General features: G+C 45.3%; 1 protein-coding gene across 1 annotated transcript in view; it reads left to right on the top strand.

The window, feature by feature from the left end:
- Nucleotides 1–14,207, top strand: part of LOC147732826 (SUN domain-containing protein 3-like) — an 83,252-nt gene that overhangs the window by 48,950 nt on the left and 20,095 nt on the right. Inside the window, exons 2-3 of the mRNA XM_086954747.1 lie at nt 4,116–4,254; nt 7,731–7,768. Of these exons, the coding sequence (XP_086810873.1) occupies nt 4,116–4,254; nt 7,731–7,768 (177 nt within the window). The remainder of the gene's footprint in view (nt 1–4,115; nt 4,255–7,730; nt 7,769–14,207) is intronic.

Genomic DNA, 14,207 nt, shown 5'->3' with positions numbered 1-14,207 from the left:
TGATAACAACACTACAATTCATGCGCCACACATAGGCAGTGCGCTGGATAGAGGGGACCCGTGATGGTGGTGTTACATTGTGTTGTGGGGGTGAATTTGATGACTTTGGGCCCGATTCACAGAACTAATTTAAGACAAAATCCTAAACTAACTACCATTTTGGTATTCACAGAAGGCACTTACTCATTTTGGTATTCACAGAAGGCCCTTACTCATTCCGGTATTCACAGAAGTTAGGAGTCCTAACTTTAGGACTCTTAAGTGCCTTCTGTGAATACCGAAAGTCTTAAAGTTAGGATTTTTCTCAACTCTACTACTACTGAACTGAGAAAAATCCTAATTTTAAGACTTTCGGTATTCACAGAAGGCATTTAGGAGTCCTAAAGTTAGGAGGCCTAACTTTACTACTACTAAATTGATAAAAATCCTAACTTTAGGACTTTCGGTATTCACAGATGGCATTTAGGAGTCCTAAAGTTAGGACTCCTAATTTCTGTGAATACCGAAATGAGTAAGTGTCTTCTGTGAATACCAAAATGAGTAAGTGCCTTCTGTGAGTACGAAAATGGTAGTAAGTTTAGGATTTTATCTTAAGTTAGTTCTGTGAATCGAGCCCTATGAGAGCAATATTTAACAGTGTGGCAGAAGTTAAACCTGGTGTATATGAGAAACCCCAAGGCCTTTGAAATGGCAGTATATGTGTGTATCCCGCTTACAGGTTGACGGAGTGCAATTGGGATTACCAGACGTGGATGCGCACACGTTGTTTATACTGGTGGCTGCAGGTATGCCAGAGAGTGGCAACCACCAGGTAAAACTGTATGTCCAATGAGAAATTACAATGTAACTAAACTTTTGTTCCTGGGGCAATTATTGATCTGTGTCACTCTGTGTATGTCTTTATGTGTTGTGTCTGTGTCTGTGTTCTACAGGTCTTTACTGCTGTGAAGTCACAGTAGGGTTGGACTGACCCATAGCCTGAAGAAGTTGCCGACAAAGAATGATAGGCAATGAAACATGTTGGCTTCATATATGTTAAAACGAAGCTCAACAGTAGCTTTTGGTTTTTAATGTGAGCCGACACCCAGCAGCGAATAAAGTTGATCATAGTGCTAGTAGTACCTAGATTGTTTTTTGTGGGCTAGAACAGTGGATCTTGGTGTTCTAGCTAAGGCTTCAGATTGTAGTAGGTTCTTGTAGCCAGTTTTACCATTAATTTGCACACGCTACTTACACGTTTATTAATATTTTGGTGGGAGGAACAAACTGATGAGTACCTGTTAGTAGTTCCCTGGTGGTCGTTTCCGTGAGGTTCCTTCCCACCTTGCACACACTTTTTTCAAGTTACACTCTTTAAGTTGGAAGGGTGTTTGGAATTTGTGGAGACACAGACACAGCCAAGATTTTAAAAAGGAGATGGTAACACCCTGTTAGTACTGCAGAAATGTCACATACTATAATTATCCTCACTAATTAGGGAAACAGGTGTTGTCTAAGAGATCTTATTAAATATGGGGCAGGTTTTGTTGATTAAATGAATGTGAGTGGAGGTAGCCTTCGCCTTTTTCCCTCTTTGCTCCTATTGCGTAAGGATGATTTAGGGTAGGCAAAGTCGACGACACCTGGATTATGTTATAGAATGCTTCGCGCTAGGTGGGCACTCCAAACCACTGGAGTCAAGCTAGCCGGGCTGATGAGAGGTGTTACCTCGAAACCGGTCCGGTCCTCGGATGCTTGATTCCATTCTGGGAAGGACATGGCTTTTGTAGTTCGGACTGGACTGTTCCCATGGGGCACAGGGTCAGAGCTGATTTGCATATCACCATTGTCTAACCCAGGGTGGTGTGGAGTGCAAAAAAACGATGGATTTGGTCCCAGATCTTCGGACTGGGGTGAATGTGTGACATTGATCCACATTCGGTCCATCACCTGTTTTGTATGCAAATTCCGCCCTAAGAGCGCTGGGGATGCTCAAACGTGGGTCCCAGGCACTCCACACCACTGGAGTCAAGCTAGCCGGGCTGATGAGAGGTGTTACCTCGAAACCAGTCCGGTCCTCGGATGCTTGATTCCGTTCTGGGAAGGACATGGCTTTTGTAGTTCGGACTAGACTGTTCCCATGGGGCACAGGGTCAGAGCTGATTTGCATATCACCATTGTCTAACCCAGGGTGGTGAGGAGTGCAAAAAAACGATGGATTTGGGCCCAGATCTTCGGACTGGGGTGAATGTGTGACATTGATCCACATTCGGTCCATCACCTGTTTTGTGTGCAAATCGCGCTAGGTGGGAGGCGGCACTGTGTAATGGGGTATGCTTACCAAAATGGTGCAAGGACAGAATGCAACCATTGCAGTTCAACTGACAGTCACGGCTCACAATACTAGTGGAGGAGGGGGCACACGGTTGCGGGGGGGGGGGTAAAAAATAAAGTTAAAAAAAAAACGTACCTGACCCGCGCCACCTCGGCTGCTTGGCAGGGGTCCCGCGTTTGCACCTTCAACGTCTTCTGCGTCACTGGAGTGGCTGGCAACCCCTCTCAGCCAATCCAGATGCTGTTCCAGCAGCACCAGGATTGGCTTCAGCAGGGATACTCCCCGCCCATTTGGAGACCGGGGGCTGCGGCATGAAGCAACACTCGCTCTCCTAAAGGGAAGGCTACTGCGCATTTTCAGGCTGGTCATACGACCAGCCCAAAACCGAACATGCGCACTATTGCTGTCTAGTGCACTGTCACTCAAACTCTGAGTGCTGCCGCAGCCCCACCCCCTTCGGCGTCCCTCGTTCTAGAACAAAGAATTTGTTATTTGTAATGTATTAAAACGATGAATGGGGCCGTGGCATTAATGGGGCAATGCCCCAACGCCCCAATGAATGCACAGCCACTGCTGTGACGTTTATAGCAAAGAGAGGGCATATGAATTTGTTCTTATAGACAATCATGTTCAGTTTACTTCTTACACCATTTGTGATTTCTTGGATAGGTGCGATGTTAAGCATGCAAGTACTTGTTTTTTATTGGCCTCAAAGTATTAGATTGGTTGCAAGGTTTAATTGTATTCTAGTTGAGTGCATGCAGCGTTCTGTCCCCATGTGTGGACCAGGGATTGTTCTAATGTTATGATCCTGTTAGCATGTTGAAAGCGCATGGCAATGCAGGGTTGGTTGAAGAAGAAGCAGCAGTGGCCTGTTAGGAGGTAGACAGAGTCATTTAGAATCAATTTCTCAGAAAAGTCAACTGCAAATCTGCTATGGGTCACGTTATGGATGATTCAACTGTGAATAGGTCTGGTTGTGAATCAGCAGTTAGTTGAGACCATCATTTGCCTTGTTACAACAGAAAGAGTAGGGATGTAAAAGCAGGGCCATAGAGGGGAACCAAAAGCAGCCCTGGCACAAATGCTCACACCAGCCCTTCTCCCTTTGTCTCATTGTGCAATCTCTCTTTCCTTTCATTCATCCCTGTCCGTCTCAACTCCCTATCTCACGTTTCCGTCTTGGATCACTTTCTCCTTACCTTTCCCCATTCTCCTTTCCTTCTTTCCCGCTCTCGTGAACCTTCCCTTGCCTGCTGCAATTAACCTCAAGGAGCTAAGGAGGAGGACAGAGGCACTAGGAATGGCTCCTCGGCGTTCAGAACCGCCATGCACTGGTGCAAGCCCACTGTGGAAATGCCCTGTAGAATACATTGTCTGACCCAATCCTGTGTTCATCACCTTGAAGGCAAACTTTGCATATGCTGAGCTTAGTAGATCTCATAATCATAAATAATACCAAAATGCATGTTGTACTACCCTATCAATGGGCAGGTGGTCATGAGTCATAGATCATCAAATCCTGCAAAACAACTTGAAATCCTGCCAATGGCCAACCAAAATGCATGACTACTTCATATTTCCGTTCCACAAATGAATCTGGTCTCCTAAGAAATTTAAAAGGCTTATAAGTGGTATTTCGCTTCTGCTATTTGTTTTGTTGGTTGAGATTACCATTGTTGCATCTAAAAGACCTTTATTTTAGGGTATGTGTATGTTTCACCAGTCAGGTAATTGTTAGGAGCACATAATGCTCATTGTCCTCACAAATTTGAACTCTCCTTCTTTGACTTATTTGCAGACACATTTGTGATTGGAACACTGTCTTCGGTATGTTTGTGGCTTACACTCTATACATCAACATGGAGGAGTCATTATACCTGAATACTACAGAAGATATTCTGGCCATTGCAGATGAGCCATCCACTTTTGAATGGGAGGTGAGATCCCTCATATGACTCCGTCTACACTGCAACTAGCCTTCATTTGCTTTTATAGATCTAAAGGTTTGTCCCTTCACCAGAAACTTCTTGAATACATATACAGAAGTTCCGAGCATCGGTGTTGTATCTGCAAATGGCTCCCAGCTTCCAGTGTGTCCTCTGCATTAATGGTTTAACTGTCTAGAGTACTTTAAGAACGTATTAAGGAGAGAATCTATACCCCCATATGTCTAACAAAATGGATGTAAGTGGATTTTTTAAAGTCTAAGGGGCATATTTACGAGTTCTGGCGAATCTCCGCATATCAGCAGAGATACGCCAGAACAAATGCGTTACGCAAAACTACCCTTGCGTCACGGCAGATGCGCCGCATTTACAATGCCGTGCGCCGTGGCGCAAGGGTAGGCAGATGCGTGATGCATCTCATGACGTAAGGGCGGCGCATCGCTGGAGTCCCGTCGCAAGCGCGACGCAACTCCAGCAATGCTCAGGGCCGCCCAATACTTAACATGCTGCATCAGTCCTCACGCCTGCTTCAAGCAGGCTTAAGGAATTGACGTAGCAGCGTCGCCGAAGTGCCTGTGTGAAATCTTGTAAATTTCACTCAGGCACTTTTGCGAGGCGCTCAGGCGGCGGAACGCCCTCCCTGCGTGGGAATGCCCCCATTGTGGTGCTGGGTTTTATAACGTGATGCATCTCCCTAGATGCGTCACATTGTAAATGCCTCGCAGGAATGCACCACGTTTACGCCGATGTTGCGTCATGCAAGGTGGGGTGAACGTGGCGCAAGGGGCTTGTAAATCTGCCCCTAAATACTCTCATGCTTAAAATTTTGGAAAGTATTGACTTCCACGTAAGCAAGTATGGTAGTCAATATCTGTTTGAGGTGCCAGTCCAAATATTCTTTCTACTTCTTCTAAGCCCTAGAATAACTAGGAATCAAAGTCAGCAATCATTTTTTAAAGGAACTTAGTATGATCAAAGGGGGTAGATCGAAGGGACGTAAAATGTCTTTCAGTTTAAGATTACTTTTCAAGCACCATAGAACTCGGAGAGATTTTTGCAATAGTAAGGTAGAAATCTATAAACACATTGTGCTGGGTCAAAAAAGTGACGCAACCCTGTTAAAAAGTGGCCGATTGGGAGTACTTTCTAACTGAAATACAGTTGTAAAGTAGCCTAAAGTTATAGCGATTGGCTACTTTGTGTCAAGGGGGAGCTCCAAGCATTGTTCCTGGGCGCTTGCAAGCAACCACCGATGGATTTTTTCACCCTATCTACTAACATTGGTAGACGAGTATTTGTGCCAAAAATGTACACCTTCTCAAAGCAGGCATAACGTTTGAATAAAGCTGTCTTTTCACAAAAGGTTTCCAATTTTGCAGTTGTGCTGCCTTTTACAACACACATACAGAGTGGGGAAAGTGTTAAACTGTGTCAAAGCATACTTTTTTGTACTGGAGGCGTACCTTTCTATGGGGCATATTTGCAAGCCCCTATTTCCACCACAATGTCTCTTTTCATGACGTTGTGGTGGTGATAGGGGTCGCTACTTATTTACAAAGCAGTGTTAAGCCACTTAACGTGGCTTAACTCTTCCTTGAAAATAAGTCACCATTTCACGTTATACTTAGCGTGAAAGGGGAGTGCAATGGGTGTTACTGGGGGCGTTACACTGTAACACCCATTGATTTTGACACTGCCCATATTTACAAGTGAAGATATGGGGCAGTGCCAAAATTAGGACCAGGGAATACCTAGTCTAACCCTGGCACAACTAGAAGAATTTTTTTATTTCTCCTCGTTTTTTTGCTGTTTCCATGAGTGCTGCATACATGGAAACAGCAAAACGTCATTGATTGTTTATGTGCAGGAAGGTGTACCTTCCTGCACATAAACAATCATTAAATAAATTATGTTTCACAACTTCTATGTGAGCTGCATTAAGCAGCACACATAGAAGTTACAAAACGTCATGTAAAGATTGTTAAAGTGCAGGAAAGGACAACTTCCTGAACATAAACAATCTTTCCCTGCAACACAGGCACCCTTGCACTATGGTGCAAGGGTGCCTACGTTAGCGCTAGGTAGCTAATTTTAGCACCATGAGGCACAGGGTCAGACTGATTTGCATATAGCCATGTCTGAATTGGGGTGACAGAGTGGGCTAACGAACGGTGATGGATTAAACCCAGATCTTTTGACTGGGTGTGAGTGTTTGATTGATTCAGATGCTCCGTCCATCACCACCCCCTTTTGTACCGCTTTTGGCCGCCATAAGTGTGGCAGGGTATGCTCAGACGTGAGTCCCTTGCTCACTTTGCCACTGGATTCAAGCAAGCCGGGCTGAAGACGGCTGGAATGCCAGAAACCGGTCCTCGGAAGCTTGTTTCCGGTCCAGGGAAGACATGGCTTGGCAGTTCGGGCTGGACTGTTCCCATGAGGCACAGGGTCAGACTGATTTGCATATAGCCATGTCTGAACTGGGGTGGCAGAGTGGGCTAAAGAACGGTGATGGATTAAACCCAGATCTTTTGACTGGGTGTGAGTGTTTGATTGATTCAGATGCTCCGTCAATCACCCCCCCCCCCCACCACCCCCTTTTGTACAGCACAGGGGGAAAGGCAGGCCTGCAGCATATTGTTGTGAACATGGTGCAGCCCTGCGTTTCAGAAGTGGCGGAGAGTGGCGTTAAGCTAAGGAGGGTAATGCCATGCTCGGCCACTTCTATTGTACAGATACCCCAGAGTTGTATATAAGGCCCTTTTTCACACTACACTTAGCGTGAAAGGGGTGGGCAATGGGTGTGCACCACCCATTGATTTTGATGCTGCCTCCTATTTACAAGGGTAGCATAAATAGGAGGCAGCACCAAAATTAAGACCTGCGAAAACCTGGTCTTAACATGGCAAATCAAGGAGAAATTCTTTATTTTTCCTTATTTTTGCAGTTTCTATGTGCATCACACATAGAAAGAGCACATTGCTGTGAATGATTGTCTATGTGCAGACAGGTGTCCCTTCCTGCACATAAACAATCATTAAAAAAATGATGATTTGCAACTTCAATGTGTGCTGCATAATGCAGCACACAGAGGAGTTGCAAATTGCCATTCTGGATTGTTTATGAGCAGGAAGGGACACGTTCCTGCACATAAACACTCATGCGTTTAACGTAGACACCCTTGCACTATGGTGCAAGGTTGCTTGCACTGGCGCTAGGCAGCTGAATTTAGCACCAGCGCAAGGAGACAGGCAGGGATATGCCGTATTATTGTAAATACAGCGCATCCCTGCGTTTCTAAAGTGACAGAGAGCGGTGTTAGCAATTTTGGAGCTAATCTGTGCTCCATCACTTTCTTTTAAATATGCCCCATGGCATCCTAGCCATATGTTAAATCCTCAACTGCTTTTCCCTTACAGCACTTCATCAATCTTCAATGTGATTACTGACTTGTTTTTCTTTTTTTGTAGGAAATTCGACAATGTCAGAATAGTCTGGATTCATTGCAGTAAGTAAAATTGCTTGTCTTTTTTGTAAAGGAATGAAGAGGTGTATCTAGATGCGAGCAGAAATTCCGGTATATTCAATAAACATAGCAAAACATTCAACTGAGATATTTGCTGGGGCATAACCCAGTCAACCCCAAAGCAGATGCTGATTAGTCAGCCAAGTGGTTCTATTTTGATATTGTCTTGTTTCTCCCAATTGCAGTAGGGCCGTACAAATAGAGTGATTTGTAGTAAAACAAAAGTAATACAAACTGATAATATAAAATCAAAGAAGGTCAACAACTAGAAGTTTGAATACCTGTAGATCTATTAATGACTGAACACCTGGGGCTGTTTTATACAAAGTGCTTGTGAGTTGCAACTGTGATGAGTGTCCAATTTTCGAGGCACATTGGTATTATAGAATGCGCCACAGAAGCTTGCGTAGCCTCTTCCATCATACCCATCACACCAGCTCACTTAAAGTGCCAGCATGATCCTAAAGAGCTGTTCCCTCATTAGGTCGAGCCTAGCGGCAGCACACGTGCACTACTCGCTCTGCGAGACTGCTGTAGTAGAGTATTGGAGAAAAACTGCCCCCACTCTCCGCCTATATTTTTCATTGGCTTGTGTCATTGTCTTTCGTAAATACTGCCTTCGGATTCATTATTAGGGTTGTTAGTCCCTCCTTAATATGGCCTTGTCTTCATTTGTAATCTCCCATGGCGACTGGCCTCTTTACTTTGGTTGTGACACAGGAACTGTTATTTAGTCTGTAAGCACTATTTACTTTATTGAGTTTCTCTTTCTGCAGGCTGGACACGCGCTGCTTCAGCTGAAACTGCTTGTGTTTTTTTAAGCAGCACAGCTGTCCCAGTAACACAGGCGCCTGCTTTCAATCACATTAACCGGACATTATCTTGTGTCTGTTTCAACCCCCTTAGTAAAATGGATTTAGAAATGATTAGCAAATTAAGTCATGTGAATTCCAGGTAGCACATTATCATGTGCTAATGGGCTGAAGTAACAGCACTTCTGTGTTACATGTTATTTGCACTAAAGCCACCTGACAGGTTGTTTTTAAAAGCCTATTGTATTAACAACAATAACACCACCACCACCAATATCACCACCACCACCAATACCACCACCAACAATACCACCACCACCACCAATACCACCAGCACCATCAATACCACCACCACTAATACCACCAATACTACCACCACCACCACCAACACCTCCACCAATACCACCACCACCACTACCACAACCACCACCACCAATACCACTACCACCAATACAATCCCCACCAATACCACCACCACCGCCAATATCACCAATACCATCACCAATACCACAACCACCAACATCACCACCACCAATACAACCACCAATACCACCACCACCAATAGCACCACAACCACAACCACCAATACCATCACCACCAATACCTCCACCACCAATACCACCGCCACCACCAATACCACGACCACCAATACAACCACCACCAATACCACCACTACCAATACCACCAGCAATACCACCACCACCACCAATACCACCACCACCAATACAACCACCACCAATCCCCCGACCACCAATACCACCACCAATAATACCAGCACCACCAGCAATACCACCACCACCAATACCACCAACTCCATCACCAATACCACCACCAATACCAATATCACCACCACCACCAATACCACCACCACCAATACCACCACCACCAATACCACCAGCAGTACCAGCAGCAAAACCACCACCACCACCACCAATACAACCACCACCAATACCACCACCACCAATTCCAATACCATCAATGCCAATACCACCACCACCAATACCAATACCACCACCAATACCACTACCACCAATACCACCCCAGCACCAATACCACCACAACTACCACCACCAATACCACCACCACAAATACCACCACCACCAATACCACAAGCACCACCAATACCACCACCAACAACACGACCGCCAATACCAATACCACCACCAGTACCACCACCAGTACCAATACCACCACCAGTACCAATATCAATCCCAATACCATCACCAATGCCAATACCATCATCACCACCAATACAACCAATACCATCACCACCACCAATACCACCACCACCAATACCACTACTATCAATACAACCACCACCAATACCACCACTAATTCCATCACCAATACCACCGCCACCACTGATACCAATAGCACCACCACCACCAATGCCACCACCACCAATACAACCACCACCAATACCACCAGCAATATTACCACCAATACCACCACCACCACCAATACAACTACCAATACCAATACCGCCATCACCACCAATACCAGCACCACCAATAACACCACCACCAACACCACCACCATCAATACCACCACCACCAATACCACCACTACCATCAATACCACCACCAATACCACCACCACCAATACAACCTCTACCAATACCACCAGAAATAAGACCACCACCACCAATTTCACCCCCACCACCATTACCACCACCACCATAGATACAAGAACCACCACCACCAATACCAATACCATCACCTCAGTGCCTCTCGCCCACTAGCAATAGCAGGGGCACTGTATGAGGCCAGAGCTGCAGCCGAGACTATCCTTTTCTCCCTCCATCCCTGCCATAAGCCCACCCTGCAACAGGAGGTGACGCCTGGGCCCTACTACAGCTGGAGTGTTTTTTATTAGGCCAAAGATAGCAATGACATTACGCAATGCCACACTGCACACAAAAGCACGGAGACGGCAGGAAATAGCCCCCCCCACTCTTCCTCCTGAGCCACAACAATGTAATGACAGAGCAAGAGGTGTTGGAGCACTTTCCTAGTGTTTATAGCTTGTATCATATGTATCTCTCAGTTCACACTTTGTGTCTGTGTAATTTACAACACTTACACATCTTCACTGCACTATTCATCACTACTTTTGAAGACATCACAGGCCGGTCTCTTCCTCTGATATTTACAATCTAACTAGCGGTCGAGAGGCCCTTTATTGCAATGCAATAGGTGTCGCATTTACGAGATTTTAGGCTATTAGTATTGTAAATGACAATGCCTTTTATGTTTTAAAACCCAAAACATAAGTTAAAGGCATTGTCATTTACAATGCAAATAGCTCAAACTCGCATGAATGCGAGAACTATTGCCTTGCAAATGCTTGTTTTTATTGGGGTGTGGAGCAAATACAAATGAGGGGAACACTGTGTCTCTGTTCCCGTGCCATGTTGTGAAGATGGTTAAGAGGCTGTGAGAAGTGCACTGCCTGTGCACCCCAAAGAGGTGGCGTACAGCCACTGTGGCCCCCTGAGGGTGCCCTTTGAAATGGGAGGAAGGGTGTCCCATGGATTCCCCACTGCAGGTGAGTGCAGTCACACACTGCACCTGCCTGCAGAGGAATCTCTGCCCTCATGATAAGCAGGCTGCATGCCACCTGCATTTTGAAAGATGGAGCGGAACCTTCAAACAGTTGCTCCACCTCTCACTAACGAAATTCCACCAGGGTAGGCTTGCGTTTGGGCCTGCCCTGGAGGCAGCGCATTATCTGTAATAGGATCCACTGTTCCTGTTAGCACCCAGTGCTCTTTTAATAATGCAGCCCCTGATTTTGATGGAAAGGTTTGGGTGTGGTGGGAGCTGTGCCCAAAGGAAGACACAAAAGCAGCTTCTGTACACATATGGGTGAGATGTGTGCACAGAGGGCAAGTTGAGGTAACGTATGGGCCAGTGATTTAACAATTTGAATCATAACTAGGGGTGCATTGAAGAACATATTCAATTCAAAAGCCAGCAAATTGCCTTTAAACAAAGGATTGCGGTACATGACATTTATGAAGAGAACAGCAAAGGAGCTTAAGAGTAAATTTGAGATTGTCTATGTTAAGTTGGGTTTTATCTAGCTAATTTTTTACACTTCACACTTTTATAAGTTGAGGCCCAGGGAGACTAAAGGCCTGATTTAGATCTTGGCAGATGGGTTACTCGTTCACAACGATGATGGATAGCCCATCCACCAAAATATAAATCCCATAGGATGTATTAGGATTTATATTTCGGCGGAAGGGATATTCGTCACCCTTGTGATGAAGTAACCCGTCCGCTAAGACCTAAATCAGGCCCTGAATGATTTGCCCTAAATTACTTAATATTTACCCAAGTGACAAAGTCAAGATTAGAATCAAGTGTCCAGGGCCAAAGGTTAGCCTCTTAGATCTTAGACTACATTGCTGCCATCTTCAATATGCTGATCAATTATTTTAGTGCATCTGTAGCTGAATAGTGTCCTATGCATGTAATATGGGTAATTATAAGCATTAGAGACATCATATGCTGACACACTTTGGGGCATATTTACAATGGAAGTGACAGAGTGCGGCGTTAGCCCTCTTGGCTTAACATCACACTCTGCCACTTATGAAAAGCAGGGTTGCACCATATTGCAAGGGTGCCTGCAATGCATGGGAAGATTATTTATGTGCAGGAAGGTCCCCCTTCCTGCGAATAAATAATATTTCTATGGTGTTTAGTAACTTATATGTGTGCTGCTTAATGCAGCACACATAGAAGTTGCAAAACATAACTTTTTTCATGATTGTTTATGTGCAGGAAGGGACACCTTCCTGCACATAAACAATCAATGACGTTTTGCTGTTTTCATGTGTGCTGCACAACACAGCTACCACTGGAGTAGCTAGGGGGGGGCGGTGGGGGCGGTCCGCCCCAGGCGGCACTATTTTTGGGATGGTGGCCATGCAGCACTGATGGCCCATGGCGGCGGCCGTTATAATTTATTTTCGGACACTGACACAGTGTCCCCAAATAAATTATAAAGGCCCCCATCATGGGCCATCAGTGCCGCGCTGCCACCGCATATGTGGGTCCCAGAGCCATCAATCTTGTAGCGTGTGAAAGCGCTACCAATGATGGCTCTGGGAATCATTTTTGGCAGCCCCCATGCGCTGAAAGCATTGCAGTGACGTGCGCCACCACCACGCACTCTCGAGTCTGGAGAGTGGAGGGAGTGGTAATGGCTTCTGTGTCACACCATTGTCGCCACCTTGGAGTGATGTTGCTTCAGTGAGGCACTTTTTCATATCGCCAGCACATGCTTGGTAATGTCCTTATCACTAGTGCTGTCGGCACATTCCACTGTTGGACCCACTGCCACATACCTGTGACCTCAGAAATCCTTGCATCCATGGTTTCCAAAGTGGTTAGCGGAGCACCAGCCTCTGGGTCCTGACAGCCTCTTCCGCTGACGCGAGGCACATCTGGGTGGCCCTGTGTCCCTGCTTCCGACATGTGGTGACAGGTCATTTTATCTGATACTTTTTCTGGAAAACTATTTAGAACCCATCGTCCCTTATGTGTGCATTTTTATGTATGAATGTGTCAATTTTAATATGTATATTTTAAGAACCAAACAGGAGTTGGAGGTGTAGAATGGCCTTCTCTTAAGTGATTTACCTAGAGTGATGGGAAGCAATGGCCTGGGAGTTGTCTGGTGTGCTGCCGAGCACTCACACGCATATTGTGTTATCAACTGCAGTTTTCCTTTTCTCTGCACCACTTCTGAATTTGCCTTCGGATTTATTTTAGTATTCAGTTGGTGTATCAGAGGGCGGAAGTTGAGACCTAAGCAGCGTTGATGACTGTAATGCCCTGACCTGGACATTTTGCAATTAGGATAATTAGCTTTGGTTATTTCACACCTCAGCTATTCCCTTAGGCGGTACTTGTCTAGAAGGTTTAAGTGCCGATGTTCCTTATAGAAATACTCCTAATTTTCAGTATCTGTGCTCTGGTGTATTTAACAAACTATGAGCTGCAGAAACATCAAAAGAAGAATAAAATGCCAACAAGGATAAAATACTTGGGCTTGGGACAAGAGAGAAATTGTGGCAATTTATGCACATATCTACGATTTTTTCGCGTTTTTACTGATGCAAATATGGAAAAAGTACATTCAGCGCGGGTGTTGGTTCCATCAAGGACATGGTGGTCTGTGACCGAAAATAGCCCCGGATATAAGCTCAAATACATTTACATTTACACCAAAATAAAGGGACCCCCATTAACTAAACTGATAACTTAAAAAAGTAGCCCACATTTGCAAATTGGATCAGTTTTGAACTTGTAAAGAGACGCTGTGTATGTGCTTTGCAAGGTATAGGAAACTGCATGCTGAAGGCAATGTGTGCGGTAATATCGGGGAAATCAACAGTAAAAACTGAGCCAAGAGACCAGAAACCGGCCTACACTATGAACTGTCAGACCAGCCTTCTGGCACAGCGAGAATGCCCACAACTTCATATTGTCCTGCGCGCCAGGGTACACTGCAAAACTGGTTCTTCACTTAGGGGGCAGACAACTTCATAATGTCCTGAAAGCCAGCGTGCACTGCAAACCAAGCCCTGCACTTAG

Source organism: Lissotriton vulgaris, chromosome 2_1 (assembly GCF_964263255.1).
Source record: "Lissotriton vulgaris chromosome 2_1, aLisVul1.2, whole genome shotgun sequence".
Taxonomy (NCBI): domain Eukaryota; kingdom Metazoa; phylum Chordata; class Amphibia; order Caudata; family Salamandridae; genus Lissotriton; species Lissotriton vulgaris.
The sequence above is the reverse complement of the archived record's forward strand: the minus strand, read 5'-3'. Positions and strand labels throughout refer to the sequence as shown.